The 13,775-nt window shown below is 39.9% G+C and overlaps 1 protein-coding gene and 1 long non-coding RNA gene across 5 annotated transcripts; one reads left to right on the plus strand and one right to left on the minus strand.

Moving 5' to 3' along the window:
* The first annotated feature begins 5,216 nt into the window (after nt 1-5,216).
* On the plus strand, nt 5,217-6,196 carry LOC110885019 (CRIB domain-containing protein RIC4). Of its 2 annotated transcripts, none has more exons than XM_022132717.2 (3): nt 5,217-5,495; nt 5,577-5,699; nt 5,849-6,196. In XM_022132717.2, exons 1-3 carry the CDS (start codon nt 5,357-5,359, stop codon nt 6,082-6,084), a joined length of 498 nt encoding a protein of 165 aa, XP_021988409.1. In that variant the 5' UTR covers nt 5,217-5,356; the 3' UTR covers nt 6,085-6,196. The 2 variants fall into 2 exon arrangements, with proteins under 2 accessions (XP_021988409.1, XP_021988408.1); XM_022132716.2 differs by having other exon boundaries at nt 5,228-5,495; nt 5,568-5,699.
* A 134-nt stretch (nt 6,197-6,330) lies between these two features.
* Nucleotides 6,331-9,692, minus strand: LOC110885020. Of its 3 annotated transcripts, none has more exons than XR_002561838.2 (4): nt 9,175-9,678; nt 8,590-8,964; nt 7,558-7,604; nt 6,331-7,481 (listed from the first exon to the last, which is right to left on the minus strand). It is a non-coding gene; the product is annotated as an uncharacterized LOC110885020 (long non-coding RNA). The 3 variants fall into 3 exon arrangements; XR_004878150.1 differs by having other exon boundaries at nt 8,590-8,722; nt 8,812-9,678; XR_004878149.1 differs by having other exon boundaries at nt 8,590-9,692.
* Nucleotides 9,693-13,775: the final 4,083 nt, after the last annotated feature.

Below are 13,775 nucleotides of genomic sequence, written 5' to 3' on the forward strand. Positions count from 1 at the left end.
TTGGTTGTGTATTGATGCAGCGGGATAAAGTTATTGCTTACGCTTCGCGGCAACTCAAGGTTCACGAACGAAACTACACGACGCACGATTTAGAGCTGGGAGCTGTTGTTTTCGCGCTTAAGATATGGCGACACTACCTGTACGGTACCAGGTGCACGATTTACACCGATCACAGGAGTCTCGAGCATATTCTTAAGCAAAAGGATTTGAACATGCGTCAACGAAGATGGGTTGAACTACTGAACGACTACGAATGCGCCATCAAGTACCATCCAGGCAAAGCCAATGTTGTGGCTGATGCCCTCAGTCGGAAAGACACTCTACCTAAGCGCGTGCGAGCGCTACAGCTTACTATTCAGTCCAGTCTTCCTGCACAGATACGAGCTGCTCAGATAGAAGCACTGAAACCCGAAAACGTCAAAGCTGAAGCCTTACGCGGCTCAAGGCAACGCATGGAACAAAAGGAAGACGGCGCCTACTATGTAACGAGGCGTATTTGGGTCCCACTTTATGGCGGTCTACGAGAGCTTGTGATGGACGAAGCGCACAAGTCTCGCTACTCGGTACATCCAGGGTCGGATAAAATGTACCACGATATCAAAACAACATACTGGTGGCCAAGTATGAAAGCCCACATCGCCACCTATGTTGGCAAGTGCTTGACCTGTGCGAGAGTCAAGGTTGAATATCAGAAACCAGCTGGTCTACTTCAACAGCCTAAGATACCTCAGTGGAAATGGGAAGAAATTTCCATGGATTTCGTTACAGGCCTACCGAGATCTCAGCGTGGGAACGATACAATATGGGTAATCGTGGATCGACTCACCAAGTCTGCACACTTCCTGCCGATTAAGGAAACGGACAAGTTCTCCACTCTCGCAGACGTCTATCTTAAAGAAGTTGTTTCGAGGCACGGAGTGCGCACCTCTATTATTTCGGATCGCGATGCACGATTCACGTCAGAGCTATGGCAAGCAATGCATAAATCTTTCGGCTCACGATTAGACATGAGCACAGCATATCATCCTCAGACAGATGGGCAGTCTGAGCGAACGATTCAAACACTTGAAGACATGCTTAGGGCATGCGTTATCGATTTCGGCAACGGCTGGGAAAAACACCTCCCATTGGTGGAGTTTTCGTACAATAACAGTTACCATACCAGCATTCAAGCCGCTCCATTCGAGGCATTGTACGGACGTAAATGCCGGTCACCTCTCTGTTGGGCAGAGGTGGGGGATAGTCAAATTACGGGTCCAGAGATTGTAGTGGACGCCACAGAAAAGATAGCACAGATACGACAACGCATGGCGGCAGCACGCGACCGTCAGAAAGCCTACGCGGACAAGCGTAGAAAGCCTTTGGAATTTCAGGTCGGGGACCGGGTATTATTGAAAGTCTCACCCTGGAAGGGTGTGGTACGTTTTGGAAAAAGGGGCAAACTGAATCCGCGGTACGTCGGACCATTCGAAATCTTAGAAAAGATTGGCAAAGTAGCCTACAAGTTGAACTTACCAGCTGAACTCGGAGCAGTTCACAATGTCTTTCATGTGTCGAACTTAAAGAAGTGCTTATCAGATGAAACCCTCATCATTCCTTTTAAGGAACTCACTATCGACGAGCGGTTGCAGTTCGTCGAGGAACCAGTTGAAATCACGGACCGGGATGTTAAGGTCCTCAAACACAAGAGAATCCCTCTTGTTCGAGTTCGTTGGAACTCCCAGCGTGGCCCAGAGTATACCTGGGAACGCGAAGACCAGATGAAAGAAAAGTACCCCCAGTTATTCGAAACCAATGCAACCACTACTGAGGCTGAAGCTACTACTACTGAATTTCGGGACGAAATTCCAAATCAAGGGGGGATGATGTGACACCCCAGGAAAACCAGTGAACGATGTAACTTACCTAGCTTCCTCAGTGAGTGCGTACCAAATTTCGGGACGAAATTTCTTTTAAGTTGGGGATAATGTGACAACTCGAATTTCTAAGATTTCTATTTTGCATTTATTGCACGTTCTTGTGTTATTAATTGATTATTTGCACAATTATTTGCTATGGAATGATATACGTTTTGATACAACGAATGGTATTGTGTGATTATGCATGGTTATGTGCTACTTGTGAGAGATTTGTCAAATAATGGAATGTGGTGTTGAAACTGTAATAAATATTACTTAAGGGTGCTTAGGGTTGATAGTGAAACTTTAACAACTAATAACCCTAATTCCATTCCCTAATCATTCTCTAATCATCACAAGAAACCAAAACACGTACTTTCATCTCCCCTAATCCTCTCTACAACCACCTTCTTATCATTCTTGGAATTACAAGTCTTTCACATCAAGTTTGATTGCTAATCCAACTAGAATCGAATCAAGGTAATTGTTTAATCAGTGTTTTGTGATTAATTGTTGATTGATTGATGCTTGAAAACCCTAGCTTTCATGTAATGGTTCTGCACTTTAACTAGATGCTGATTATTGTGATAATGATGATTGACTGCTTGTATAATCGATTTCTTGATGATATTGATGCATGATAAGAAAGGATATTGATTGTTGTATTGATTCTGTGTTGGTAAAGTATGAAATAGGGTTCTGATCGTATCGATGTAAAGTGTAACTGCTACTTGATTCTGTAATACGATCTAGGAATTACACATGTTTGTTAGTCTGAGTTTCAAGTGATGCATGTAGTCCGAATATAATTTACATTGGTCCGAGTATAATGTTTGATGTTGGTCCGAGGTTATCAAGGGACTTAATGTCCGAATTTAAATAAATTTGAGTGGACCGAGTTTATAAATCCCTCATGGTCCGAGTTTATTTAATCAAATGGTCCGAGTATATGTTTGGGCCGAGTTTAATGTATTTAATCAAATGGACCGAGTATATGTGGTCCGAGTTTAATGGGGCATCCTTTGTCCGAGTTTAAACACCTTAAAAGCTGCCCGAGTTTATTGTTAATTTAGGGTCCGACCTTAATGAGGTTATGTTGTCCGAGTTTAAGCTTGGAACCCCTCTTGTCCGAGTTTCTTGAATATTTAAGGCCTGAGTTTATTTGTTAAGTGATTCCGAGTTATTTCAAGTGTCAGGTCCGAGTTTAAACAGGGGAAACCCCCCCCCCCACTTCCTTGTCCGACCTATGAGTGTTGATAACCTGAACCGGGTTTGCAAATGCTTGTTGTTGTCTAGTTGTTATGTGATTAACACTATCAGTTTATTATTTATGTGTAACCTAGTAATAATACTGGAATGGATATTGTCTCTGTCGTGCATGTAATTAAGTTAACCTATGGGTGCAACCTTGTGTAATGTAACTCTGTCACATGTGATGATCCAATCGAATTGACTAACTCGGTTAAGCATACTGGTGGATGAAAGTATTAGAATAAACTATAAATGACACTTACATGAAACATGAACTGCACGACTTTGTTTATCGGCTTACGTGATACATGATAATGGCTTAAGTACATGTTATGACTTAGATTGTATGCGTATTCATTCGAACATGAACTGATCTATTACATGTGCACACAATAGGACTTGATTGATTACTTGTGAGTGCAAAATCTAGCATACCGAGCAAACCAAGGTGAGTTCACACTCCTACTAAGGCATGGGATTCCCGGGTCGTGGGAATGGGATAAAGGTTACCATTGACTAAGAGCGTATATATGCTTTTCCTAGACTATCACCTACCATGGTCCTCGGATGTCAGGACGGTTCCGTAGGTTAGGATAACACCTACGTGGTCATATGCCAATTACTGCCTCGGATGTCAGGCACGCACGTAAAACCTACGTGTACGCATTACTTACTTCTATCCTCGGTTGTGAAGGATACGTGCGTAAAACCTACGCACACCCCATACGCGCTACTGTTCTCGGACGAAGAACAGGGATGATACGAGTAGTTGATACGAATAGTCTAGTGGTCACATAACATGGGAAGCCCCCACCTGTATAACTTACTATTGGCCCATTAGAGCCACCCGTTACTTACTGTTACGCACTTACTTACTGTGAACTCGCTCAACTAGTTTGTTGATCATTCTGTTACATGCCTTGCAGATCGTTAGGTACTTGGAGCTTGCACTGGAGAAGCGGGTCGTTGTGGACAAGGATCGTGGTTTCTACGTTGAACTATTATGACATTTAAAACTATTAACTATTGTTGGATTATTTACTATGCTTCCGCTACATTTTGAAACTATGGTTATGTTTTGAACACCTATCGTATTGGATGGATGGTTTACATTTATTTCACTTAATATTAATTACATGTTCAATATGATTGGTGGCTTGATCCTGGTCAGTCACGCTCCCAAGCGGTGATACTCCGCAGGTGGATTTTGGGGGTGTGACATATTGTGATCTATTTAGTTAAAATATCTTACCCAAACCAACCCATATAATTTTAAAAGCAACCCAAATTGACCCATTTGAAAGGCTTTGGGTCAAGATTGCCCCTTCTACTTGCTAGTGTCTCCTTTGAATGAAATAATGATATTAAAAAAAAAAAAAAGATATGCCCTTTGGTATCCAGGAGTCCAGGTTAACCCACCTCCTAGCCCAGTTGGGTATCCCCACTTGGGTTAAGTTGGGCCGGCTTCCTCCTTGGAGGTCGCCAGTTCGACTCCCGGCTGCGGCATACGGGGGGTGGAAGTCCCAATGATGGATCGTTCCTACCGAAGCATGGTGCGGTCCTGAGGGCAACCCGGTTTTACCCAGCTGTTACCCCAGCGAGTCTCTCGTGTGGGGGCAGTATGGTTTCCGGGTGAAAGTCAGCTTACGCAACGGCCGGGGCCCGATCGAACATCGCGTCTGTAAGAGCGGGGCTGACGGGAGAATGTCTTTGATATGACCCCGGAGACCAATTCGGTCTTGTACAGAGAAAGTCTCCTTCCAAAAAAAAATCCAGGAGTCCAGGTTGATGCTTAGACTACTACCAGAGTCAAATTGACTTGTTTAGAATATTATATTCAAAAACCCATGTTAATTAGCCATATAATGTATACCTATATGATGAATTAGATGCAAAGTCAGAGTAACCAAAAGCTTAAAGACAAACAGTTTGGTTAGTGGGCTCATAAAAACTCAAACCCCAGCAATCATGACTTGGTAGGTTGAGTTGTACAGCTTAACCTACCTACTAACCACACCACACCAAACCCAACACTATAATCCAGTGCCTACAAATCTTAAAGCTGTCTAGATGTCTATATTAGTTACACTTGTATCTTTGTACCATGATTATAGCTTGCAACCCAAGTTAACAACACCTACCCAATCACATTCAACCACAAAGCTCATATATCTAACTAGTGCTTGTTTCAATTTAGATCCAAAGTCATGAGAGATGTCATGGAAAGGTTTCTTGTTCTTCCTATTTCTATGGGATGTATCACAAAGTCAACCACAGCTGCAGTTGAATCAACTCAGTCAACAAAACACAAGACACAGAAACCTCAATCAAAACATCATATGACAAGTATAATCTCTCTACCTCTCTCTATCTCACATTGTATGCATAGATTGTGTTTGAAATAACATGTTTTATTAGGGATACAAGATGGAAAAAGGTCATCAAGAATGAAAGTCATGAATTCTTGGAGAATTGTAAGCAGATCCACCATTTCAAGAGGCATACAAAGACTAATCTTGGGGACTTTTCAAAGATTTTCTCAGATTTTAAGTAAGTTTTACATTTACTATAAACATATGCATAAAAGTACAAGATTTTGACACATAAACATACACATGTGTATTGTGATCTTTGTTTATTTGACAAAAACACATAAAGATGGAAACTTTTGGTTGATATTGGTGGTACATTTGTTACAGAATACAAAGATGTGGAGGAAATTGAAATGGAGAAAGAACTGGAAATTGGGTACCCAACAGATGTAAAGCATGTGACACACATAGGATATGATGGAACAATGACCACAAATCCTGTGAAAAACTGGGACAATATAGATACACCAGAAATACATTCATTCCCTACAATCTCTTTAAAACAATTTGAACATGCAATGGCTGCACAATCAGAAGAGACCCCTTCCAAAAACACTACTTGAAATGATTCTTTTCCTTATTTGTTATAGAGATCTAATTTGTTTCATTTCATATGTGAACTATATTCATGATTTTATAATCAAAAACATATATTGAAAATTGAGGTATGAGATATAGAAGTTATATATAGATCTATTAAAGTGTGTGTGTGAAAGAGAGAATTTGTAGGCACCATAGCGAGCCATAAGCTGATTGAAACAGAGCAATGGCTTTCTGAGGTGCCTCTGTGTGAACAGTTGATATGTGTTCCTCCAATTTCCGGCCAGTTTACGGCGGGAAGACGGTGTTCCGAGACGGTGGTTGCCGTACGGAGACGGCGGAGCCGCCACGGAGATGGTCTTCTGGAGGAACATGATTTAGGGTTTGAAGTGTGCAACTGCTTTAATAGCACCAAGCCACCAACGGTCAATCGCTTTTGAGATCTATTGGGCCTAATAAGACTGTTGTTTTAGTTGTAGCATGTCTAATAGCTTGCCCTTCATAATGGACTTAGCCCACTTGGATCAAGTATTTGTTTTCTTGTGTGTTATTTTCAAGTCGATGAGCCCAATAAAAATTTTAAAACTAAATGAGTAAATTGTCAAAATCGTCCCTAAGGTTTGGGCATTTTTGTCATTTTTATCCAAAACAATTTTTTTGTACAATATAGACCCTGAGGTTTGGACATTTTTGTCATTTTCATCCAAACATCTAATTTGCTTTATTTTTTCTATTAAACATTTGGATGAAAATGGCAAAAAATCCCAAATCTCAGGGACGATTTTGGCAAAAAAGTTAGACGTTTGGATGAACATGGCAAAATACCCAAAAGTGAAGGACTATATGGTACAAAAAAGTTGTTTTGGATGAAAATGACAAACATACCCAAACCTCAGGGACGATTTTGGCAATTTACTCAAACTAAATATTAAACTAAATTCCTAAGCCGCTAAGAGACAATCTTTGACCCAGACAGTTTGCTTATTGTTTGCTTCATTGCCTCCCATTCTCACACTAAGTTAATTGTCTCTCGCTCTTACCATCATCTTTCTCTACATTCTGCTATCGCTTCATCGGCCACAGCCTTAGCCTTGTTAGCGGCCCCAAAATTGTCATGAAATGTATTATAATATGAAACTAGTAGATAACGCCCGCGCTTCGCGGCGGGTAAGGTTTTATGTTACCAGGAGGTTATCTGTGTTACATTGGGATAGTTGATGTACTAAATATAAAGTGCTGAAAGTTGTAGTGGGTTGACCCAGCTGATTTCCTGTTTTGAAGCATGTTCCGAGCCTGGTCCATTACAAAGTTAAATGACTTGCCTTGGAGAGTTGAACAGGCTGGTGCGGCTATCTTTTTGGTTTTTTTAAGGATCATGATGCCAGGACCAAAGTCGAGCCTCAACAATCAGAGACCACATCTATGAAAAATGCAGAAAGCCTTATAAGTATGTTATATATGCAACAATGAACTACAATATATTGCAATAATGTTACCGTGTGATGTTGCCTGTCAACACCTTTAGGATCTTTGTAATCCTAGTCTGCACGAATTTACCAGTCACACTGTTAGCGGCATACACCAGTTTGTGCAACACAGAATCGTTAATCTAAGAAAAGCTAAAGTTGTTTCTTTCATGGCAGATCTAGGTTTCAAAATGCCATATGACTATGGGGTATGTGGCTTGGGTTGGGGCGTGGGTTGGCTGAAAACGCCCAAGTCGCCACCTCGGGGGCTTGGGTTGGGGCGGGAGTTTTAAGCCAGGCGTGGGGCGGGCTAGTGGTCCTATGTGGCGGGCTCCTATTCGCTTGGTGATCATGTGTATTTTTTTAAGTTTTTGTAAATTTTTTTTAATAAACTGCCAAGCGACGCCCCAACCCAAGCCCCACCATACCCCATCCAAAGTGGGTTTGAGAATTGAGTTTTGAAAGTACACGTGTCAACCCATGCCCTAAACCCCCGCCCCACCATACCCCACGGTCTATATACACCTTGGAAACTGCTGCAAAGAAGGGATACGCAATTTGTGTAAGTTAGTGGTGTATCCAGCCATTGTGATTTCACTTGCTCATGGTTATGGCAATTCATAGATATAGGTAATTTTAGCATTTGGTTATGTTGTTTTGCTTTAGTAAGTTTTTACGGCAATGATGTGAATTTATTATACATTCTCTTCTTAACCGAATTTGCAAAATCTATCTTTGTTTTTCTATTGACGGAAAAAATAGAATATATTCACATGTAAATTAAGACTGTTTCATATATGAACTAATGTTAACTGAATGGGTAGAGATTCATGTGAACCAAGACTATGATTAAAACTATGTGAATTTATCTTTTTTTAAATAGCAAGATAGTCAGACTTTAATACAAGCATCTTTTTATCAGGAGAGTGGAATAAATTAAAAGGTTCACTTTTTTAAAGATATAAACCAAATGTGTTAGAACTTATGAGTTTCCATCCCTAATTAGGTTCAAAAATGTAACAACAATATCATGTAGCACAGCCAAAAAATATGCCAACTTACACACAGAAGACAACAGTTTTCTTCATGAAAAAAGAGTTACCCACAAACCTAAGCGAGAAAACAATGTCGGACGAAATGCACCCCAGGAAGAAGCTACGAAACGGCGACAACCCACAAACGTATACAATTACACCTACAAGACAGTATCATAACCCATAACGGACCGTACGCTAAAAACATCAGTAAAAATATCATACAATGCGAACCGTGGAAGAAAAGAACCTGACGAAAGAGACAACAAAGTAAAAGCAGAACTGACAAATTAGAAACGCAGGCCGTAAACGCCATTTGTCCTGAGAAGTCGAAGAACGCCGATGCGGGTTTATTCGAATCTCCGAAGGGCTGTTACAGTTTGTGATTTGGCTGGCAAAGCATCTAAGGAACAATATGGTTTGTGATGGGTTTCGAAATTTGATAAACAAATCAGAGAAATCGTAAAAAGGAAACCTGGAAACGTGATTTGTAAACCTGGAATTTGAGCTTGGGAAAGATTGAACAATAATGGAATTTGTAAACTCAAAGAAAACTTTAACCTAAATACCCAAATCAAAAAGGAGATGAAAGAGATGGGTTTTAGGAGCTTACCAGGGTGAGAAAGCTCGAAGATCATGGCTGCCGTGATTGATTCCAGAGGATTTAGCACCGCCGTCGTCGTTCGTCAGTCACCACCGGAGTGAGGCTCCTGTGAACCACGACCATCAGCGTAAAAAAGAATACACCCCCATTGATCCAAGCGGAAAGCAGGCACCGGAAGTAGGTCAGAAGGGTCAATTTGAAGAGTGTTCGCCACTGAACCTCCGTCAAATCCACCATCGCTGGTACGCCGTTGTCGGAGCACCGTCCGCTCTCCAGTCGAAAATAGTGTGCGAGAGAGAGAAAACGAAGGGGGTGGGGGTGTCATAGGAAGGAGAAGAGTGTTGGGGGTGTGTGCGTGTCGCCTGGCCGGGTATACCGGCGCCGGAATCCCTCCTCCGGCGACCGGAGGTGTGAGAGAAGATGAGGGAGAAGGTAGATGTGTGAACCTGTGAAAGGGGAAAGTAAGGTGGGGAAAACCTAAAAGTGAAAGAAGAAACTGGCGCATTCATACGATGTTAATTGATATATATAATAATGTGACTAATGTTGTAGGCATAAAAACTTGAGACCTAACATTGTCATTGTATCTCTCTGCAAATTTAAACCGGATGACATTAGACAGTAGGGGTGTTCAAATCGCTCGTTGATCACTCGAGACTCGCTCGGAAATTTAAAGCTCGAAAGATAGCTCCCTGATCACCCAAGTTAGCTAATAATAAAGGACCATCCCTGATTTGGAACACCACAATAAACAATAACCATGAAGAACCACAAAGGTTCTCCCTTCATAGCATGACAACCTTTACTGAAAAATGGAATTGACTAGCTGCTCTCCTTTATGAAAGAAGAATCATATGGTAATGCACTAATGAAAATAGTAATGTGACAATAGGTCAAACTATATGAAAGATAGATTGTCAAATGCATAGTGTTGTCTAATGTTCTTGTAATATAATATAATTTTACAATGTTCATTATTTGGTTGGACTTTGATGCACTCGAGTTTGATACACACCTTTTTTTCTTATTAACAACATATATTAAAACGAGTTGACGCCAACCCGCGCGTTGCGGCGGGATGTTGATTCAAAACATTCTTTTCTTGTCGCTTTACACCTAGCCAACCAAACATTGACAACAACGAAATCCTATGATAGTGTAGGGTCTATACAATAACCTTAAACAAATCATATTTGAACACGTATACCTATGACGTCGAATTTTGAACAAACTAAATAACTTAAATGATAAACATGAATCAAATATATAAAACAACCATTTACTATTATTAACCACCCTTAACTTCAAATGTTGCTTTCAGTCTCATACGAATCGTGTTTGGGGTATACCTGTTTGTGTCCTTATGTGGTTAAAGTTACCCATTGACATGTCTAAATCCCAAAACACAATATTAAACTTACCTCAGACTGACTTGAAATATTAAATATTTGCGGTTAACAACTCCGGCATACTAAACGGGTGCAAGTAACCATGAGGGTATCACCTAATAATAAACCCACGTCATTTTTTAAAACTAATGCGATCCTTCACATAAACAATTAATCAAAATCATTAATCAAAAGAATGATACAGATTATTAGTAAATAATAGATCTCATCATCACCTTCATATCTTTCTTCTCTGGACCTTTTCTTTGCTGGTTCTTTCGTGGGTCCAACGGTGAGCATATCAGTGTGCCATTTTTAAGTTTTCCAACGATATCCGATGATAGTCATTTCCTTGTCTTCGTCAATAGCCAAGGATAAAACGTGAATAAAAAGAAAGATGGAAAACCGTCGTAAAAGCTTTCCTTTTGTCTTCAATTCATCCACATGGACATCCACTTCAAAACCACGCTATCCAGTAAATTACGGATTAATAGCAGTAAAAGAAGAAATGTGGATGAAAGTCCGCCAAAGAATCCTTTAATTTCGACAAACTTCAACAAAAAAGTCCATCAGCATGAAACTAAACACAAATTTACCGAGCGGGTAGATAATTCCTTAACAATATCGCCACAAATCGGAGTTTTACATACCGCAGCGTACTACCGTAAACGATCACTGATAACCGTCGTTCCCACAATCTCTTTCCTCGTTGTAAACGACCCAAGAGGAGATTATGCACCCTTTCACAATCGCAATGTCATCTCGCATTTAATTTAAGTTACGTGGGTTTATCAATAAACAAATCGATGTATATTTCATTATTTCTTAAGTTCATCAACAAATAAGCAAAATTGTTTGGTAGAGAAATCAGGAGAGAAAAGTGTAAGAATAATACATCAATCCCTATTTATAACTTATCCAAATCTTGCTAAATGTTTGTACCGTTTCATATTGGCATAACTAACATATACGTCTTAAAGCTTAGGCTATTTACATTCGTCACTTAATGATACATACACATATTTAATAATGCATGACACACACATTCTAAGCGACACACTCTTTAAATGGCATAACTGCCATTCTAACCGACACACCTTTTAACTAACATATGTGTTCTAAAGCGACACACCTTTTAATAATGCATACAAATATATTTATCGCATACGTTAACCAGTGTATATTGTTTGTCGTTTAATTGGTATATGAAAATTGGATGCCAATACTAAATGAGAGGGGTTCCATCTATATGAAACAAAAAACACCTGTTCAAACCATTGTCTTTTCACTTCTCAAAGTTTAAAATAACTGAAGCGATATATCAATCTGTTGTATATTGCAGTTTTGTGATTTTTGAAGCGTTCATGCATATATATCATCACAATGTTTCATATATTGGTTCTTTTTTCCTTTCTTTTCAATTAAACATGCTTATTTTTTTTCTTTTAAAAGTAAACGTCCGTGGATGATTTAAAAGTAAATGGTATTTGAAGCCTGCAATTAATTTTTGTTTACTTTAAAAGAACCAACGGATATAAATAAAAAAGGAAGGGGTATGTGTAAACAAACGATAGAAGGGGTATGTGTGTTAAATAGAGGGGTATGTGTTAATCAAAGGGGTATTTGTTTTAAATAAAGGGGTACATGTTGCTTTTTGTATAAGAGTATAATTGCAAGTGTCATGAGGGTAAACAAAATGTTGGATATTTTAGTTTAATTGGTATTGACTTGGTAGTCAAAATGAATTGTAATACACATCAAACAAGTTAGGAGGTGTGGGAGTGCACTGTTATTTGAGTTATAATTTTAAGTGTTTGGGTAGAGCTCCTAATCAATGGGGGTTCCAAAGGGGCAACACCCCTTTCACTAGCAATAGTTACCTCTTCTAACAATAGACGAAAAGCTCAATTATGAAGAAAATACAAAGAAAATGGAAGAGGAATAGGAGGTTGTCAAAGAGTTCACAGAGAATCAAGGGAAGATGACCGACGTGAAAGCTCGATATATCATGGATAGGAGGATGGAGGAGATCAGGAACTATGTGCAACACATGTTAAAAAAATTACAAGAACCCTCCAAGATCCCTCCCTCCAAACAAAAAAAGGTGGCGAATGCTTCTAAGAAAGAAAACATTGAATGGCTCAAACAAAATGCTCCCTATCCAGTAAAGAATTTTTATGTATTTCAAAATTGGGATACACAACATTTGTTGGGAGAAGTTGCCAGACTGAAGAAAATGGTTGTAGATCCAACAATGAAGATCACTCCTCCAAATTAGAAGCTTGGCAGTAAAAGAAAGCCAACACCAGAAGAGGTTGCAAAGATCTTCAAGATGAAGAAGTAATTGATACAAGTGGAATGGGCTGCAAAGAGCTCAATCATAAGGTGGAATGACACAACTGTGTTAAAAGAATTCATAGAGTATATGGATGCAAGAAAGAGAAATCCAGACGAATTTCCACCAAGACTAAACTGGGATAACACAGAGATCTACCTTGCTGAGAAAAAGAAAGAGAGTACTGTAGTTCCTTTCAAGCCTTAGGAAGTCTTCTCTTACAATCCAGAAATTATGGAGACTTACATGAACAATTTAAAAGCAAAGCATGGTTATGCTAATTGGATTGTGGATCTGAAGGGGTAAGGTCCCAAAAACCTCTCCTCAGGTACTTGGGACCATACCACAACCTCATCAATAAACACTCTTTAGACCTTGCGCAGCCGCGCACTGGTCCTACAAAGAGAACTTAGAAAGAAAAACGATGATCAATACCTGCGCGCCAAAAGGAAACTAACAAATCATTGCGCTGATCTCCATAGCAGATAGGATAAAAATCCTAGCAAACACTTCCGCATAAATAATGTCCAGACTTGGATAAAAATAACTTCTCTGTCACCACGAAGTTAACGTGAGGAAGAGTCACATAGGATTACAGTTGTATCCCTCTAGAAGACTCTATCATGCACCACCACTCGGTTATAACCGAACGGCCACGTGGCATCATCCCAGGTTCCCACAAAGTCACGATGATGGCACGAAATTGAATAAAGATCTGCACTTGCCCACTTTCCACGTGGCAGCACCCTAACCGTTGATCAAAATCACGATCCGTGTGCATACACAAATCATTAGCGAATAACGGGAGGGAAAAATAACCGCTCACGGAAAAGGCACTTTCCGTCAACTTTTCATCAACAAATTTTCCCGCCCAAACTTCGGCTATA

The sequence above is a fragment of the Helianthus annuus genome, chromosome 14, assembly GCF_002127325.2.
Source record: "Helianthus annuus cultivar XRQ/B chromosome 14, HanXRQr2.0-SUNRISE, whole genome shotgun sequence".
Taxonomy (NCBI): domain Eukaryota; kingdom Viridiplantae; phylum Streptophyta; class Magnoliopsida; order Asterales; family Asteraceae; genus Helianthus; species Helianthus annuus.